Source organism: Oncorhynchus mykiss, chromosome 26 (assembly GCF_013265735.2).
Source record: "Oncorhynchus mykiss isolate Arlee chromosome 26, USDA_OmykA_1.1, whole genome shotgun sequence".
Classification (NCBI taxonomy): Eukaryota; Metazoa; Chordata; class Actinopteri; order Salmoniformes; family Salmonidae; genus Oncorhynchus; species Oncorhynchus mykiss.
The window spans coordinates 9036387-9056896 of NC_048590.1; the positions used below are offsets into that span (position 1 = coordinate 9036387).

Below are 20510 nucleotides of genomic sequence, written 5' to 3' on the forward strand. Positions count from 1 at the left end.
AAGGAGAGAGAGAGAAAGATATAGAGAGAAAGAGAGAGAGAGAAAGAGACAGAGAGAGAGAGAGAGAGAGAGAGAGAGAGACAGAGAAAGATATAGAGAGAAAGAGAGAGAGAGAGAGAGAGAGAGACAGAGACAGAGAGAGAAAGATAGAGAGAGAGAGAGAGAGAGAGAGAGAGAGAGAGAGAGAGAGAGAGAGAGACAGAGAAAGATATAGAGAGAAAGAGAGAGAGAGAGAGAGAGACAGAGACAGAGACAGAGAGAGAGAGATAGAGAGAGAGAGAGAGAGAGAGAGAGAGAGGAAGCAAGATAGAGAGACAGGGAGACAAAGAGAAAGAAGAGAGAGAGAGAGAAAGATAGAGAGAAAGAGAGAGAGAGAGAGAGAGAGAGACAGAGACAGAGAGAGAGAGAGAGAGAGAGAAAGGAAGAGAGAGAGAAAAAATCAGAGAAACAGAAGAGAACAACAATACAACAACAACAACCAAAACTAATAATCGATAACCAACATGAGTCTGCCAAGAGGAGGACCGTGCCTCTCCGTTGAGTAGGATTTGATTAAAATCATTTTGATTAAATTGAATGCAATGTAATACAAAATAATTATAATCATCCCTTCAGTTTTCACTTCAGTAACATTAATTTGATCCCATTAGTTTGCTCACCAATCACATTGATTTATAATAGAGAAGTTCCATTGCCATAGAATGCTTGGATCCCATCCAATATTTCAGATCAGTAGCTAAATGGATTGGTGTCTGATCTCTGGTCGATGTTGTTGTGTCTATACCGTTTTATAATGGATTGGTGTCTGACCATTGCCATAGAATGCTTGGATCCCATCCAATATTTCAGATCAGTAGCTAAATGGATTGGTGTCTGATCTCTGGTCGATGTTGTTGTGTCTATACCGTTTTATAATGGATTGGTGTCTGACCATTGCCATAGAATGCTTGGATCCCATCCAATATTTCAGATCAGTAACTAAATGGATTGGTGTCTGACCATTGCCATAGAATACTTGGATCCCATCCAATATGTCAGATCAGTAGCTAAATGGATTGGTGTCTGACCATTGCCATAGAATGCTTGGATCCCATCCAATATGTCAGATCAGTAGCTAAATTGATTGGTGTCTGATCTCTGGTCGATGTTGTTGTGTCTATAGAGTTTTATAATGGATTGGTGTCTGATCTCTGGATGATGTTGTTGTGTCTATAGAGTTTTATAATGGATTGGTGTCTGATCTCTGGATGATGTTGTTGTGTCTATAGAGTTTTATAATGGATTGGTGTCTGATCTCTGGATGATGTTGTTGTGTCTATACCGTCTATAGAGTTTTATAATGGATTGGTGTCTGATCTCTGGATGATGTTGTTGTGTCTATAGAGTTTTATAATGGATTGGTGTCTGATCTCTGGATGATGTTGTTGTGTCTATACCGTTTTATAATGGATTGGTGTCTGATCTCTGGTCGATGTTGTTGTGTCTATACCGTCTATAGAGTTTTATAATGGATTGGTGTCTGATCTCTGGTCGATGTTGTTGTGTCTATACCGTCTATAGAGTTTTATAATGGATTGGTGTCTGATTTCTGGATGATGTTGTTGTGTCTATACCGTCTATAGAGTTTTATAATGGATTGGTGTCTGATCTCTGGTCGATGTTGTTGTGTCTATAGAGTTTTATAATGGATTGGTGTCTGATCTCTGGATGATGTTGTTGTGTCTATAGAGTTTTATAATGGATTGGTGTCTGATCTCTGGATGATGTTGTTGTGTCTATAGAGTATTATAATGGATTGGTGTCTGATCTCTGGTCGATGTTGTTGTGTCTATACCGTTTTATAATGGATTGGTGTCTGATCTCTGGATGATGTTGTTGTGTCTATACCGTCTATACCGTTTTATAATGGATTGGTGTCTGATCTCTGGTCGATGTTGTTGTGTCTATACCGTTTTATAATGGATTGGTGTCTGATCTCTGGATGATGTTGTTGTGTCTATACCGTCTATACCGTTTTATAATGGATTGGTGTCTGATCTCTGGATGATGTTGTTGTGTCTATAGAGTTTTATAATGGATTGGTGTCTGATCTCTGGATGATGTTGTTGTGTCTATACCGTTTGATAATGGATTGGTGTCTGATCTCTGGTCGATGTTGTTGTGTCTATACCGTCTATACCGTTTTATAATGGATTGGTGTCTGATCTCTGGTCGATGTTGTTGTGTCTATAGAGTTTTATAATGGATTGGTGTCTGATCTCTGGATGATGTTGTTGTGTCTATAGAGTTTTATAATGGATTGGTGTCTGATCTCTGGATAATGTTGTTGTGTCTATACCGTCTATAGAGTTTTATAATGGATTGGTGTCTGATCTCTGGATGATGTTGCTGTGTCTATACCGTCTATAGAGTTTTATAATGGATTGGTGTCTGATCTCTGGATGATGTTGTTGTGTCTATAGCGTTTTATAATGGATTGGTGTCTGATCTCTGGTCGATGTTGTTGTGTCTATAGCGTTTTATAATGGATTGGTGTCTGATCTCTGGTCGATGTTGTTGTGTCGATACTGTTTTATAATGGATTGGTGTCTGATCTCTGGATGATGTTGTTGTGTCTATAGAGTTTTATAATGGATTGGTGTCTGATCTCTGGATGATGTTGTTGTGTCTATAGAGTTTTATAATGGATTGGTGTCTGATCTCTGGATGATGTTGTTGTGTCTATATCGTCTGTAGCGTTTTATAATGGATTGGTGTCAGATATCTGGATGATGTTGTTGTGTCTATACCGTCTATAGCGTTTTATAATGGATTGGTGTCTGATCTCTGGATGATGTTGTTGTGTCTATAGAGTTTTATAATGGATTGGTGTCTGATCTCTGGATGATGTTGTTGTGTCTATAGAGTTTTATAATGGATTGGTGTCTGATCTCTGGATGATGTTGTTGTGTCTATAGAGTTTTATAATGGATTGGTGTCTGATCTCTGGTCGATGTTGTTGTGTCTATAGAGTTTTATAATGGATTGGTGTCTGATCTCTGGATGATGTTGTTGTGTCTATAGAGTTTTATAATGGATTGGTGTCTGATCTCTGGATGATGTTGTTGTGTCTATAGAGTTTTATAATGGATTGGTGTCTGATCTCTGGATGATGTTGTTGTGTCTATAGAGTTTTATAATGGATTGGTGTCTGATCTCTGGTCGATGTTGTTGTGTCTATAGAGTTTTATAATGGATTGGTGTCTGATCTCTGGTCGATGTTGTTGTGTCTATAGAGTTTTATAATGGATTGGTGTCTGATATCTGGATGATGTTGTTGTGTCTATAGAGTTTTATAATGGATTGGTGTCTGATCTCTGGATGATGTTGTTGTGTCTATAGAGTTTTATAATGGATTGGTGTCTGATCTCTGGTCGATGTTGTTGTGTCTATAGAGTTTTATAATGGATTGGTGTCTGATATCTGGTCGATGTTGTTGTGTCTATAGAGTTTTATAATGAATTGCTTGGATTGTACAGTTATGAAAATGTGATTAGACTCTTCCATGCGGGACTGGTTTGTCTTCCTCTGGGCAGAGACTAAAACCACAACACCTCTTACTATCTGAAGCAGTGACATCATACCAAAGAGGCACCCTATTCCCTCATTGCCTATGGTAAAAAAGAGTGCACTACATAGGGAATAGGGTGCACTTTGGAATACAACACAGTATCTCTAGCAGGCAGATGATCACGGGAAAAAAGAGGACCAATCCTTTTCCATTTGTTAAGAGAAAAAACACACTTTCTTGTTAGTGGGATCACTTATTAAGGATAAATCAATATGTATCGTTGGTCATTTTACTTACACAAACAATACATGGAGAGTTAGTTTTAATGTTAGGAATAATTCATGGAGAACTTTATCATTTTAAATATTTTACCATTTTAAATAAACCTGTCCTTAAAGTCTTTCATTTTAGTTCAATTGATTTAACTCAGTGGATGCATGTGACCAGTCAAATCATTATGAGTCCATTACACACTGTCACCAACACACTGTCACCAACACACTGTCACCAACACACTGTCACAAACACACTGTCACCAACACACTGTCTCCAACACACTGTCACCTGTCTCCAACACACTGTTATAGACATCCGTCTATATGTAGAGTTACATCAAGTCTTTAACATCTGGAGTCTGTGTTATTAAACCATTACGTGACTGTACACAACACACTGTCACCTGTCTCCAACACACTGTCACCTGTCTCCAACACACTGTCACCTGTCTCCAACACACTGTCACCTGTCTCCAACACACTGTCACCAACACACTGTCTCCAACACACTGTCACCTGTCTCCAATACACTGTCACCTGTCACCAACACACTGTCACCTGTCTCCAACACACTGTCACCTGTCTCCAATACACTGTCACCTGTCACCAACACACTGTCACCTGTCTCCAACACACTCTCACCTGTCTCCAACACACTGTCACCTGTCTCCAACACACTGTCACCTGTCTTTAACATCTGGAGTCTGTGTTACTAAACCAATACGTGACTGTACACAACACACTGTCACCTGTCTCCAACACACTGTCACCTGTCTCCAACACACAGAGGACAAAGCACCGAAAGGCTTTTGTTGTAGGCCTATTTTGTCTAATCATTATGTCACCTGTCTCCAACACACTGTCACCAACACACTGTCACCTGTCTCCAACACACTGTCACCTGTCTCCAACACACTGTCTCCAACACACTGTCACCTGTCTCCAACACACTGTCACCAACACACTGTCACCAACACACTGTCAACAACACACTGTCACCAACACACTGTCTCCAACACACTGTCTCCTGTCTCCAACACACTGTCTCCAACACACTGTCACCTGTCTCCAACACACTGTCACCTGTCTCCAACACACTGTCACCTGTCTCCAACACACTGTCTCCAACACACTGTCACCTGTCTCCAACACACTGTCTCCAACACACTGTCTCCTGTCTCCAACACACTGTCACCAACACACTGTCTACCTGTCTCCAACACACTGTCACCAACACACTGTCACCAACACACTGTCACCAACACACTGTCACCTGTCTCCAACACACTGTCACCTGTCACCAACACACTGTCACCTGTCTTTAACATCTGGAGTCTGTGTTACTAAACCAAAACGTGACTGTACACAACACACTGTCACCTGTCTCCAACACACTGTCACCAACACACTGTCACCTGTCTCCAACACACTGTCACCTGTCTCCAACACACTGTCACCTGTCTCCAACACACTGTCACCTGTCTTTAACATCTGGAGTCTGTGTTACTAAACCAATACGTGACTGTACACAACACACTGTCACCTGTCTCCAACACACTGTCACCAACACACTGTCACCAACACACTGTCACCTGTCTCCAACACACTGTCACCAACACACTGTCTCCAACACACTGTCACCTGTCTCCAACACACTGTACACAACACACTGTCACCTGTCTCCAACACACTGTCACCAACACACTGTCACCAACACACTGTCACCTGTCTCCAACACACTGTCACCAACACACTGTCACCTGTCTCCAACACACTGTCACCTGTCTCCAACACACTGTCACCTGTCTCCAACACACTGTCACCAACACACTGTCACCTGTCTCCAACACACTGTCACCTGTCTCCAACACACTGTCTCCAACACACTGTCACATGTCTCCAACACACTGTCACCTGTCTCCAACACACTGTCACCTGTCTTTAACATCTGGAGTCTGTGTTACTAAACCAATACGTGACTGTACACAACACACTGTCACCTGTCTCCAACACACTGTCACCTGTCTCCAACACACTGTCACCTGTCTCCAACACACTGTCACCTGTCTCCAACACACTGTCACCTGTCTTTAACATCTGGAGTCTGTGTTACTAAACCAATACGTGACTGTACACAACACACTGTCACCTGTCTCCAACACACTGTCACCTGTCTCCAACACACTGTCACCTGTCTCCAACACACTGTCACCTGTCTTTAACATCTGGAGTCTGTGTTACTAAACCAATACGTGACTGTACACAACACACTGTCACCTGTCTCCAACACACTGTCACCTGTCTCCAACACACTGTCACCTGTCTCCAACACACTGTCACCTGTCTCCAACACACTGTCACCTGTCTTTAACATCTGGAGTCTGTGTTACTAAACCAATACGTGACTGTATCTGGATTGTGGATATGATTATAGTGTGACACGGGTTATATCACTAGGAATTAAACTGTGTTAGTGACCAAGGTTATATCACTAGGAATTAAACTGTGTTAGTGACCAAGGTTATATCACTAGGAATTAAACTGTGTCAGTGACCAAGGTTATATCATTAGGAATTAAATTGTGTCAGTGACCAAGGTTATATCATTAGGAATTAAATTGTGTCAGTGACCAAGGTTATATCATTAGGAATTAAATTGTGTCAGTGACCAAGGTTATATCATTAGGAATTAAACTGTGTTAGTGACCAAGGTTATATCATTAGGAATTAAACTGTGTTAGTGACCAAGGTTATATCATTAGGAATTAAACTGTGTTAGTGACCAAGGTTATATCATTAGCAATTCAATTGTGTCAGTGACCAAGGTTATATCATTAGGAATTAAATTGTGTCAGTGACCAAGGTTATATTATTAGGAATTAAACTGTGTTAGTGACCAAGGTTATATCATTAGGAATTAAATTGTGTCAGTGACCAAGGTTATATCATTAGGAATTAAATTGAGTGTTATTGGGTTAGTCAACCAGCAGAGGAAGTAAAGGACCACACACACACACACACACACACACACACACACACACACACACACACACACACACACACACACACACACACACACACACACACACACACACACACACACACACACACACACACACACACACACACACACACACACACACAGACACAGACCAGACCACCAGGTTTGTTCCACTGGGAATGAGACTACAGAGATTAGGACCAGAACACCAGGTTTGTTCCTCTGGGAATGAGACTACAGAGATTAGGACCAGAACACCAGGTTTGTTCCACTGGGAATGAGACTACAGAGATAAGGACCAGAACACCAGGTTTGTTCCACTGGGAATGAGACTACAGAGATTAGGACCAGAACACCAGGTTTGTTCCACTGGGAATGAGACTACAGAGATTAGGACCAGAACACCAGGTTTGTTCCACTGGGAATGAGACTACAGAGATTAGGACCAGAACACCAGGTTTGTTCCACTGGGAATGAGACTACAGAGATTAGGACCAGAACACCAGGTTTGTTCCACTGGGAATGAGACTACAGAGATTAGGACCAGAACACCAGGTTTGTTCCACTGGGAATGAGACTACAGAGATTAGGACCAGAACACAAGGTTTGTTCCTCTGGGATTGAGACTACGACAACACACCACCATCACAACCATCATGGGATTAGGATTGAATTGATCATCCACCCATGAAACAGGAAACAGAATCTTACTATTAATGCTACTCTTACGGTCTATGGAGTCAGCGAACACTTCCCCATAGATCATCCAGTAAGGCATGTAGAAGATGTTCCTGGCCAGACGCCATGTTGGGATCTCATCAGGGTGCAGGATGGCCTGCCGCGCCACGCCGAAACTCATCAACACCACCAGCATGATCACCACGAAGTACAACATGTCAATCATCTAGAGGACATAGAACACAACATGTCAATCATCTGGAGGACATAGAACCCAGCATGATCACCACGAAGTACAACATGTCAATCATCTGGAGGACATAGAACCCAGCATGATCACCACGAAGTACAACATGTCAGTCATCTGGAGGACATAGAACACAACATGTCAATCATCTGGAGGACATAGAACCCAGCATGATCACCACGAAGTACAACATGTCAATCATCTGGAGGTCATAGAACCCAGCATGATCACCACGAAGTACAACATGTCAATCATCTGGAGGACATAGAACCCAGCATGATCACCACGAAGTACAACATGTCAATCATCTAGAGGACATAGAACCCAGCATGATCACCACGAAGTACAGCATGTCAATCATCTAGAGGACATAGAACCCAACATGTCAATCATCTAAAGGACATAGAACCCAACATGTCAGTCATCTAGAGGACATAGAACACAACATGTCAGTCAACTGGAGGACATAGAACCCAACATGTCAGTCATCTGGAGGACATAGAACCCAACATGTCAGTCATCTGGAGGACATAGAACCCAACATGTCAGTCATCTAGAGGACATAGACATGTTTATAGAGTGTCTATAGAGTTTTATAATGGATTGGTGTCTGATCTCTGGATAATGTTGTTGTGTCTATACCGTCTATAGAGTTTTATAATGGATTGGTGTCTGATCTCTGGATGATGTTGCTGTGTCTATACCGTCTATAGAGTTTTATAATGGATTGGTGTCTGATCTCTGGATGATGTTGTTGTGTCTATAGCGTTTTATAATGGATTGGTGTCTGATCTCTGGTCGATGTTGTTGTGTCTATAGCGTTTTATAATGGATTGGTGTCTGATCTCTGGTCAATGTTGTTGTGTCGATACTGTTTTATAATGGATTGGTGTCTGATCTCTGGATGATGTTGTTGTGTCTATAGAGTTTTATAATGGATTGGTGTCTGATCTCTGGATGATGTTGTTGTGTCTATAGAGTTTTATAATGGATTGGTGTCTGATCTCTGGATGATGTTGTTGTGTCTATATCGTCTGTAGCGTTTTATAATGGATTGGTGTCAGATATCTGGATGATGTTGTTGTGTCTATACCGTCTATAGCGTTTTATAATGGATTGGTGTCTGATCTCTGGATGATGTTGTTGTGTCTATAGAGTTTTATAATGGATTGGTGTCTGATCTCTGGATGATGTTGTTGTGTCTATAGAGTTTTATAATGGATTGGTGTCTGATCTCTGGATGATGTTGTTGTGTCTATAGAGTTTTATAATGGATTGGTGTCTGATCTCTGGTCGATGTTGTTGTGTCTATAGAGTTTTATAATGGATTGGTGTCTGATCTCTGGATGATGTTGTTGTGTCTATAGAGTTTTATAATGGATTGGTGTCTGATCTCTGGATGATGTTGTTGTGTCTATAGAGTTTTATAATGGATTGGTGTCTGATCTCTGGATGATGTTGTTGTGTCTATAGAGTTTTATAATGGATTGGTGTCTGATCTCTGGTCGATGTTGTTGTGTCTATAGAGTTTTATAATGGATTGGTGTCTGATCTCTGGTCGATGTTGTTGTGTCTATAGAGTTTTATAATGGATTGGTGTCTGATATCTGGATGATGTTGTTGTGTCTATAGAGTTTTATAATGGATTGGTGTCTGATCTCTGGATGATGTTGTTGTGTCTATAGAGTTTTATAATGGATTGGTGTCTGATCTCTGGTCGATGTTGTTGTGTCTATAGAGTTTTATAATGGATTGGTGTCTGATATCTGGTCGATGTTGTTGTGTCTATAGAGTTTTATAATGGATTGGTGTCTGATATCTGGTCGATGTTGTTGTGTCTATAGAGTTTTATAATGAATTGCTTGGATTGTACAGTTATGAAAATGTGATTAGACTCTTCCATGCGGGACTGGTTTGTCTTCCTCTGGGCAGAGACTAAAACCACAACACCTCTTACTATCTGAAGCAGTGACATCATCCCAAAGAGGCACCCTATTCCCTCATTGCCTATGGTAAAAAAGAGTGCACTACATAGGGAATAGGGTGCACTTTGGAATACAACACAGTATCTCTAGCAGGCAGATGATCACGGGAAAAAAGAGGACCAATCCTTTTCCATTTGTTAAGAGAAAAAACACACTTTCTTGTTAGTGGGATCACTTATTAAGGATAAATCAATATGTATCGTTGGTCATTTTACTTACACAAACAATACATGGAGAGTTAGTTTGTACAACATGTCAATCATCTGGAGGACATAGAACCCAGCATGATCACCACGAAGTACAACATGTCAGTCATCTGGAGGACATAGAACACAACATGTCAATCATCTGGAGGACATAGAACCCAGCATGATCACCACGAAGTACAACATGTCAATCATCTGGAGGACATAGAACCCAGCATGATCACCACGAAGTACAACATGTCAATCATCTGGAGGACATAGAACCCAGCATGATCACCACGAAGTACAACATGTCAATCATCTAGAGGACATAGAACCCAGCATGATCACCACGAAGTACAGCATGTCAATCATCTAGAGGACATAGAACCCAACATGTCAATCATCTAAAGGACATAGAACCCAACATGTCAGTCATCTAGAGGACATAGAACACAACATGTCAGTCAACTGGAGGACATAGAACCCAACATGTCAGTCATCTGGAGGACATAGAACCCAACATGTCAGTCATCTGGAGGACATAGAACCCAACATGTCAGTCATCTAGAGGACATAGAACACAACACGTCAGTCATCTAGAGGACATAGAAAACAACATGTCAGTCATCTGGAGGACATAGAACACAACATGTCAGTCATCTGGAGGACATAGAACACAACACGTCAGTCATCTGGAGGACATAGAACACAACATAGACATAGAACACAACATGTCAGTCATCTAGAGGACATAGAACACAACATGTCAGTCATCTAGAGGACATAGAACACAACACGTCAGTCATCTGGAGGACATAGAACACAACACGTCAGTCATCTGGAGGACATAGAACACAACATGTCAGTCATCTAGAGGACATAGAACACAACATGGACATAGAACACAACATGTCAGTCATCTAGAGGACATAGAACACAACATGTCAGTCATCTAGAGGACATAGAACACAACATGTCAGTCATCTAGAGGACATAGAACACAACATGTCAGTCATCTGGAGGACATAGAACACAACACGTCAGTCATATAGAGGACATAGAACACAACACGTCAGTCATATAGAGGACATAGAACACAACACGTCAGTCATCTAGAGGACATAGAACACAACATGTCAGTCATCTAGAGGACATAGAACACAACATGGACATAGAACACAACATGTCAGTCATCTAGAGGACATAGAACACAACATGGACATAGAACACAACACGTCAGTCATCTGGGGCCAATTCAGACTGAGGAAATCTATTCCTTTTTTTTCACCACCAACAAAACACCAAACGATGGAATTTCTCGTTGAAGAACGATGTCTCATCCTTCCAATAGAATGGTGTCTCATCCGTCCAATAGAATGGTGCCTCATCCGTCCAATAGAATGGTGCCTCATCCCTCCAATAGAACGGTGTCTCATCCCTCCAATAGAACAGTGTCTCATCCCTCCAATAGAATGGTGCCTCATCCCTCCAATAGAACGATGTCTCATCCCTCCAATAGAACGGTGTCTCATCCCTCAAATAGAACGGTGTCTCATCCCTCCAATAGAACGGTGTCTCATCCCTCCAATAGAACGGTGTCTCATCCCTCCAATAGAATGGTGCCTCATCCCTCCAATAGAACGGTGTCTCATCCCTCCAATAGAATGGTGTCTCATCCCTCCAATAGAATGGTGCCTCATCCCTCCTATAGAATGGTGCCTCATCCCTCCAATAGAATGGTGCCTCATCCCTCCAATAGAACGGTGTCTCATCCCTCCAATAGAATGGTGTCTCATCCCTCCAATAGAACGGTGCCTCATCCCTCCAATAGAATGGTGTCTCATCCCTCCAATAGAACAGTGTCCCATCCCTCCTATAGAGAGTTACAGACACTTGTAGAATCTATGAGGAGGTGCATTGAAGCTGTTCTGACTGGTGGTGACCCAACGCCCCTATAAACACACTTTATGTTGGCGTTTCCTTTATTTTGACAGTTACCTATATATACACACATTTACCTTTATACACACATTTACCTATATACACACATTTACCTATATATATACACATTTACCTATATATACACACATTTACCTATATATACACATTTACCTATATATACACACATTTACCTATATATACACATTTACCTATATATATATACACATTTACCTCTATACACACATTTACCTATATATACACACATTTACCTATATACACACATTTACCTATATACACACATTTACCTATATATATACACATGTACCTATATATATACACATTTACCTATATATATATATACACATTTACCTATATACACACATTTACCTATATATACACACATTTACCTATATATATACACATTTACCTATATATACACACATTTACCTATATATACACATTTACCTATATACACACATTTACCTATATACACACATTTACCTATATATACACATTTACCTATATATACACATTTACCTATATACACACATTTACCTATATACACACATTTACCTATATACACACATTTACCTATATACACACATTTACCTATATACACATTTACCTATATACACACATTTACCTATATACACACATTTACCTATATACACACATTTACCTATATACACATTTACCTATATACACACATTTACCTATATATATATATATACACATTTACCTATATACACACATTTACCTATATACACACATTTACCTATATATACACATTTACCTATATACACACATTTACCTATATACACACATTTACCTATATATACACATTTACCTATATACACACATTTACCTATATACACACATTTACCTATATACACACATTTACCTATATACACACATTTACCTATATACACACATTTACCTATATACACACATTTACCTATATACACATTTACCTATATACACACATTTACCTATATATATATACACATTTACCTATATACACACATTTACCTATATACACACATTTACCTATATATACACACATTTACCTATATATACACATTTACCTATATACACACATTTACCTATATACACACATTTACCTATATACACATTTACCTATATACACACATTTACCTATATACACATTTACCTATATACACACATTTACCTATATACACACATTTACCTATATACACACATTTACCTATATACACACATTTACCTATATACACATTTACCTATATACACACATTTACCTATATACACACATTTACCTATATACACACATTTACCTATATACACATTTACCTATATACACACATTTACCTATATATATATATACACATTTACCTATATACACACATTTACCTATATACACACATTTACCTATATATACACATTTACCTATATACACACATTTACCTATATACACACATTTACCTATATATACACATTTACCTATATACACACATTTACCTATATACACACATTTACCTATATACACACATTTACCTATATACACACATTTACCTATATACACACATTTACCTATATACACACATTTACCTATATACACATTTACCTATATACACACATTTACCTATATATATATACACATTTACCTATATACACACATTTACCTATATACACACATTTACCTATATACACACATTTACCTATATACACACATTTACCTATATATACACACATTTACCTATATATACACACATTTACCTATATACACACATTTACCTATATACACACATTTACCTATATATACACACATTTACCTATATATACACACATTTACCTATATATACACACATTTACCTATATACACACATTTACCTATATACACACATTTACCTATATATATATACACATTTACCTATATACACACATTTACCTATATATACACACATTTACCTATATACACACATTTACCTATATATACACATTTACCTATATACACACATTTACCTATATATACACATTTACCTATATACACACATTTACCTATATACACACATTTACCTATATACACACATTTACCTATATACACACATTTACCTATATACACACATTTACCTATATATACACACATTTACCTATATACACACATTTACCTATATACACACATTTACCTATATATACACACATTTACCTATATACACACATTTACCTATATACACACATTTACCTATATATACACACATTTACCTATATATACACACATTTACCTATATATACACACATTTACCTATATATACACACATTTAACTATATATACACATTTACCTATATACACACATTTACCTATATATACACACATTTACCTATATATACACACATTTACCTATATATACACACATTTACCTATATACACACATTTACCTACATACACATTTACCTATATACACACATTTATCTATATATACACATTTACCTATATATACACATTTACCTATATATACACATTTACCTATATACACACATTTATCTATATATACACATTTACCTATATACACACATTTACCTATATACACACATTTACCTATATATACACATTTACCTATATATACACATTTACCTATATATACACACATTTCATATTACAATAGCCAGCCAAGACAGTCAAAACCAAACCAAAGCCTCACCATTTTCCCGATCATCATGACGTAGGGTCCCAGGTACTTGTTGACCCCGAAGATGTCGAGCACCCTGATGTACCAGAAGATGATGTCCACGCAGTAGATGACCCGTCCGATGCCCAACAGGGGCTCGCTCTGCAGCCTCAGCATCAGGCCCAGGAGGAAGGTAAAGATGGCCGCCGCGTCTGTGATGTTCCAGTACTCTTCGGCCCAAACATTGATCTTCTGCTTCAGCTTGCCCGGCTCTGACATCAGGATCTGTATTGGGGCAGCAACAGCAGGGACGGACTAGGATCAGCACTGAGAAATCGGGCCTGGGCGTAAGACCCCTACATTGACCCATATTTTTCCTGGAGGCCCTCACACCGGTCTTTATTTTAACTTGAGGACCCCACATACTGTACATTTTCTTCAATTGTTCTAGACATTCCCTTTCTAAATATCTCCAGTCGCAGGGTGATGGTGTGAGACGTTACCTGTCTGAGACGTTACCTGTCTGAGATGTTAGCTGTCTGAGACGTTACCTGTCTGAGACGTTACCTGTCTGAGACGTTACCTGTCTGAGACGCTACCTGTCTGAGACGTTACCTGTCTGAGACGTTACCTGTCTGACACATTATCTGTCTGACTGTGATGATGTGAGACGTTACCTGTCTGAGACGTTACCTGTCTGACTGTGATGATGTGAGACGTTACCTGTCTGACTGTGATGATGTGAGATGTTACCTGTCTGACTGTGATGATGTGAGATGTTACCTGTCTGACTGTGATGATGTGAGATGTTACCTGTCTGAGACGTTACCTGTCTGACTGTGACGATGTGAGACGTTACCTGTCTGACTGTGATGATGTGAGACGTTACCTGTCTGACTGTGATGATGTGAGACGTCACCTGTCTGACTGTGATGATGTGAGACGTTACCTGTCTGAGGCGTTACCTGTATAACTGTGATGATGTGAGACGTTACCTGTCGGACTGTGATGATGTGAGACGTTACCTGTCTGACTGTGATGATGTGAGACGTTACCTGTCTGACTGTGACGACGTGAGACGTTACCTGTCTGAGACGTTACCTGTCTGACTGTGACGACGTGAGACGTTACCTGTCTGAGACGTTACCTTTCTGACTGTGACGACGTGAGACGTTACCTGTCTGACTGTGACGACGTGAAACGTTACCTGTCTGAGATGTTACCTGTCTGACTGTGATGATGTGAGACGTTACCTGTCTGAGACGTTACCTGTCTGAGACGTTACCTGTCTGACTGTGATGATGTGAGACGTTACCTGTCTGAGACGTTACCTGTCTGAGACGTTACCTGTCTGAGACGTTACCTGTCTGACTGTGATGATGTGAGACGTTACCTGTCTGACTGTGATGATGTGAGACGTTACCTGTCTGACTGTGACGACGTGAGACATCACCTGTCTGAGACGTTACCTGTCTGAGACGTTACCTGTCTGACTTTCTCCATTCCCAGAGTGATGATGTAAGAGATGACGATCCACTCCTGCAGGGACGGCCAGCGTTCCATCTTGACCAGGATGATGTAGTTGTACAAACACAGGTAGGCCAGGTAGGAGATCTGAGGAGACACGGAAAACAGCTCAGAGCTTTTAGGAGAACATGGACACAAGACCAGAGGTGGGGGCAGTAGTGGCGTTTTAGGACACAAGACCAGAGGTCGGGCACCAGTGGTGTTTTAGGACACAAGACCAGAGGTCGGGGCAGTAGTGGTGTTTTAGGACACAAGACCAGAGGTCAGGGCAGTAGTGGCGTTTTAGGACACAAGACCAGAGGTGGGGCAACAGTGGTGTTTTAGGACACAAGACCAGAGGTGGGGGCAACAGTGGTGTTTTAGGACACAAGACCAGAGGTGGGGGCAGTAGTGGTGTTTTAGGACACAAGACCAGAGGTCAGGGCAGTAGTGGTGTTTTAGGACACAAGACCAGAGGTGGGGGCAACAGTGGTGTTTTAGGACACAAGACCAGAGGTGGGGGCAGCAGTGGTGTTTTAGGACACAAGACCAGAGGTGGGGGCAACAGTGGTGTTTTAGGACACAAGACCAGAGGTCGGGGCAGCAGTGGTGTTTTAGGACACAAGACCAGAGGTCGGGGCAGCAGTGGTGTTTTAGGACACAAGACCAGAGGTCGGGGCAGCAGTGGTGTTTTAGGACACAAGACCAGAGGTCGGGGCAGCAGTGGTGTTTTAGGACACAAGACCAGAGGTCGGGGCAGTAGTGTTGTTTTAGGACACAAGACCAGAGGTCGGGGCAGTAGTGTTGTTTTAGGACACAAGACCAGAGGTCGGGCAGCAGTGGCGTTTTAGGACACAAGACCAGAGGTCAGGGCAGTAGTGGTGTTTTAGGACACAAGACCAGAGGTGGGGGTAGTAGTGGTGTTTTAGGACACAAGACCAGAGGTCGGGCAGCAGTGGTGTTTTAGGACACAAGACCAGAGGTGGGGGCAGTAGTGGTGTTTTAGGACACAAGACCAGAGGTGGGGGCAGTAGTGGTGTTTTAGGACACAAGACCAGAGGTCGGGGCAGCAGTGGTGTTTTAGGACACAAGACCAGAGGTCGGGGCAGTAGTGGTGTTTTAGGACACAAGACCAGAGGTGGGGGTAGTAGTGGTGTTTTAGGACACAAGACCAGAGGTGGGGGTAGTAGTGGTGTTTTAGGACACAAGACCAGAGGTTGGGGCAGCAGTGGCGTTTTAGGACACAAGACCAGAGGTCGGGGCAGCAGTGGCGTTTTAGGACACAAGACCAGAGGTGGGGGTAGTAGTGGTGTTTTAGGACACAAGACCAGAGGTGGGGGTAGTAGTGGTGTTTTAGGACACAAGACCAGAGGTGGGGGTAGTAGTGGTGTTTTAGGACACAAGACCAGAGGTCGGGGCAGCAGTGGTGTTTTAGGACACAAGACCAGAGGTCAGGGCAGTAGTGGTGTTTTAGGACACAAGACCAGAGGTCAGGGCACCAGTGGCGTTTTAGGACACAAGACCAGAGGTGGGGGTAGTAGTGGTGTTTTAGGACACAAGACCAGAGGTGGGGGTAGTAGTGGTGTTTTAGGACACAAGACCAGAGGTGGGGGCAGCAGTGGCGTTTTAGGACACAAGACCAGAGGTCAGGGCAGTAGTGGTGTTTTAGGACACAAGACCAGAGGTCAGGGCAGCAGTGGCGTTTTAGGACACAAGACCAGAGGTCAGGGCACCAGTGGCGTTTTAGGACACAAGACCAGAGGTGGGGGCAGCAGTGGTGTTTTAGGACACAAGACCAGAGGTGGGGGTAGTAGTGGTGTTTTAGGACACAAGACCAGAGGTCAGGGCAGTAGTGGCGTTTTAGGACACAAGACCAGAGGTGGGGCAGCAGTGGCGTTTTAGGCCACAAGACCAGAGGTCAGGGCAGCAGTGGCGTTTTAGGACACAAGACCAGAGGTGGGGCAGCAGTGGCGTTTTAGGCCACAAGACAAAGTGCTGTCGATCAATAATCACACATCTTCAGATCACCATTAGCTGATATCATATTATCATTATATTAAATAGTATTATATTATCTGTGGATAAGGTCTATTTGTCACCTCTGTGTCGATAGTCATTACAAAACGACAAAACCAAGGTTTCACAAAAATACATTTCCAAAGTGTGTGGTGTTGAGAAATGCTTCCTAAATAACATTTATTGTTTTTTAAAGATGTATTAAAAGTCTACTTGCTGTGTTGAACCAGAATTTGGTGAAAGGAGTGTTGTAGAATTCATAGATCTTCTTTCCGATTGGAACTCTTCTCTTTTTAACGGTGCTTTCTTCTTCATCCCCCTTTCTGGACACCGCATCAGCATTCACTTCCTGAAAGCATGGTCGACGGAAACAACCGTCATGAATTGACATTCACTTCCTGAAAGCATGGTCGACGGAAACAACCGTCATGAATTGACATTCACTTCCTGAAAGCATGGTCGACAGAAACAACCGTCATGAATTGACATTCACTTCCTGAAAGCTTGGTCGACAGAAACAACCGCCATGAATTTTACATTCACTTCCTGAAAGCATGGTCGACAGAAACAACTGCCATGAATTTACATTCACTTCCTGAAAGCATGGTCGACAGAAACAACTGCCATGAATTTACATTCACTTCCTGAAAGCATGGTCGACAGAAACAACTGCCATGAATTTTACATTCACTTCCTGAAAGCATGGTCGACAGAAACAACTGCCATGAATTTACATACAGGACTTTACAGTACATTTGAATGTAGTATTAAATGTAAAGTAGTATTAAGTATTATTATTTTAAAAAACAGCTAAACCAACCAACCAATCAACCAATCCACTGATGACAGACCGACCAATCAATCAATCAATCAACCAATCAGATTGCTTGACTGTCAGCGTTCACCTTGCTGGATTTATTGTCGTCGTCTTTGTCCTTCGCTTCTTCGTTCTCCGCTGGGGCTTGACATGTCACTTCCTCCCCGAGTCGAAAATCCATGAGGAGAATCGAAGGTGGGAAAATTATGCCAAATATCACCTGTGGGACACAGAGATGAGAAGAAGAAGGATTTCAGTTGGACTGCTATTTGTCTCAAGCACCAAAATGACACAAAACCACACATTCTCGACCAGTTATTAGTTTATTACATATTTATAAACGATCTATAAACCATTTAATAACGGGCTATAAACTCCTTATAAATCATTTGCAAACCTAGTATAAAGTATACCTTATACTCAAATACTTTGCATTGAGTATACCTTAATGTAAAGTCTTACCATGTATACTCAAATGCTTTACATTGAGTATACATTAATGTAAAATGTTACCAGTGTGTTAGCCTAATGTAAAATGTAACCAGTGTGTTAGCCTAATGTAAAATGTTACCAGTGTGTTAGCCTAATGTAAAATGTAACCAGTGTGTTAGCCTAATGTAAAATGTTACCAGTGTGTTAGCCTAATGTAAAATGCTACTAATGTGTTAGCCTAATGTAAAGTGTAACCAGTGTGTTAGCCTAATGTAAAATGTTACCAATGTGTTAGCCTAATGTAAAATGTAACCAGTGTGTTAGCCTAATTTAAAATGTAACCAGTGTGTTAGCCTAATGTAAAATGTTACCAGTGTGTTAGCCTAATGTAAAATGTTACCAGTGTGTTAGCCTAATGTAAAATGCTACTAATGTGTTAGCCTAATGTAAAATGTTACCAGTGTGTTAGCCTAATGTAAAATGTTACCAGTGTGTTTGCCTAATGTAAAGTGTGACCAGTGTGTTAGCTTAATGTAAAATGTTACCAGTGTGTTAGCCTAATGTAAAGTGTGACCAGTGTGTTAGCTTAATGTAAAGTGTAACCAATGTGTTAGCTTAATGTAAAGTGTAACCAGTGTGTTAGCCTAATGTAAAATGTTACCAGTGTGTTAGCCTAATGTAAAGTGTGACCAGTGTGTTAGCCTAATGTAAAATGTTACCAGTGTGTTAGCCTAATGTAAAGTGTGACCAGTGTGTTAGCCTAATGTAAAGTGTGACCAGTGTGTTAGCCTAATGTAAAGTGTGTTAGCTTAAAGGATCTCTCTTTTTTTTTCAATTTTTGCCTTAAATGACATACACAAATCTATAGTTCAGGACCTGAAGCAAGGATATGCATATTATTGATACAGTTTGAAAGGAAACACTTTGGAGTTTGTGTAAATGTCAAATCAACGTAGGAGAATATAACATATTAGATCTGGTAAAAGATAATACAATGAAAAAACGTGTTTAAATTTTTTTTTTTACCATCATCTTTGAAATGCAAGAGAAAGGCCATAATGTATTATTCCAGTCCAGGTGTAATTTAGATTTTGCCCACTAGATGGCAACAGTGTATGTGTGCAAAGTTTTAAATGGATCCAATGAACCACTGTATTTCTGTTCAAAATGTTGTATCAAGCCCAAATGTGCCAAATTGGTTTATTTTCATTATTCATTTTTAAGTTCATA

At 40.6% G+C, this 20510-nt stretch overlaps 1 protein-coding gene across 1 annotated transcript in view; it reads right to left on the reverse strand.

Moving 5' to 3' along the window:
- Positions 1–7030: 7030 nt before the first annotated feature.
- The window catches only part of LOC118944560 (transient receptor potential cation channel subfamily M member 1-like), a 29926-nt gene continuing 16446 nt past the window's right edge, over positions 7031–20510 (reverse strand). Inside the window, exons 7-10 of the mRNA XM_036964555.1 lie at positions 18937–19068; positions 15995–16123; positions 14543–14794; positions 7031–7729 (exon numbers count right to left, since the gene is read on the reverse strand). Coding sequence (XP_036820450.1) covers positions 7412–7729; positions 14543–14794; positions 15995–16123; positions 18937–19068 — 831 coding nt within the window. The 3' untranslated portion in view covers positions 7031–7411. The remainder of the gene's footprint in view (positions 7730–14542; positions 14795–15994; positions 16124–18936; positions 19069–20510) is intronic.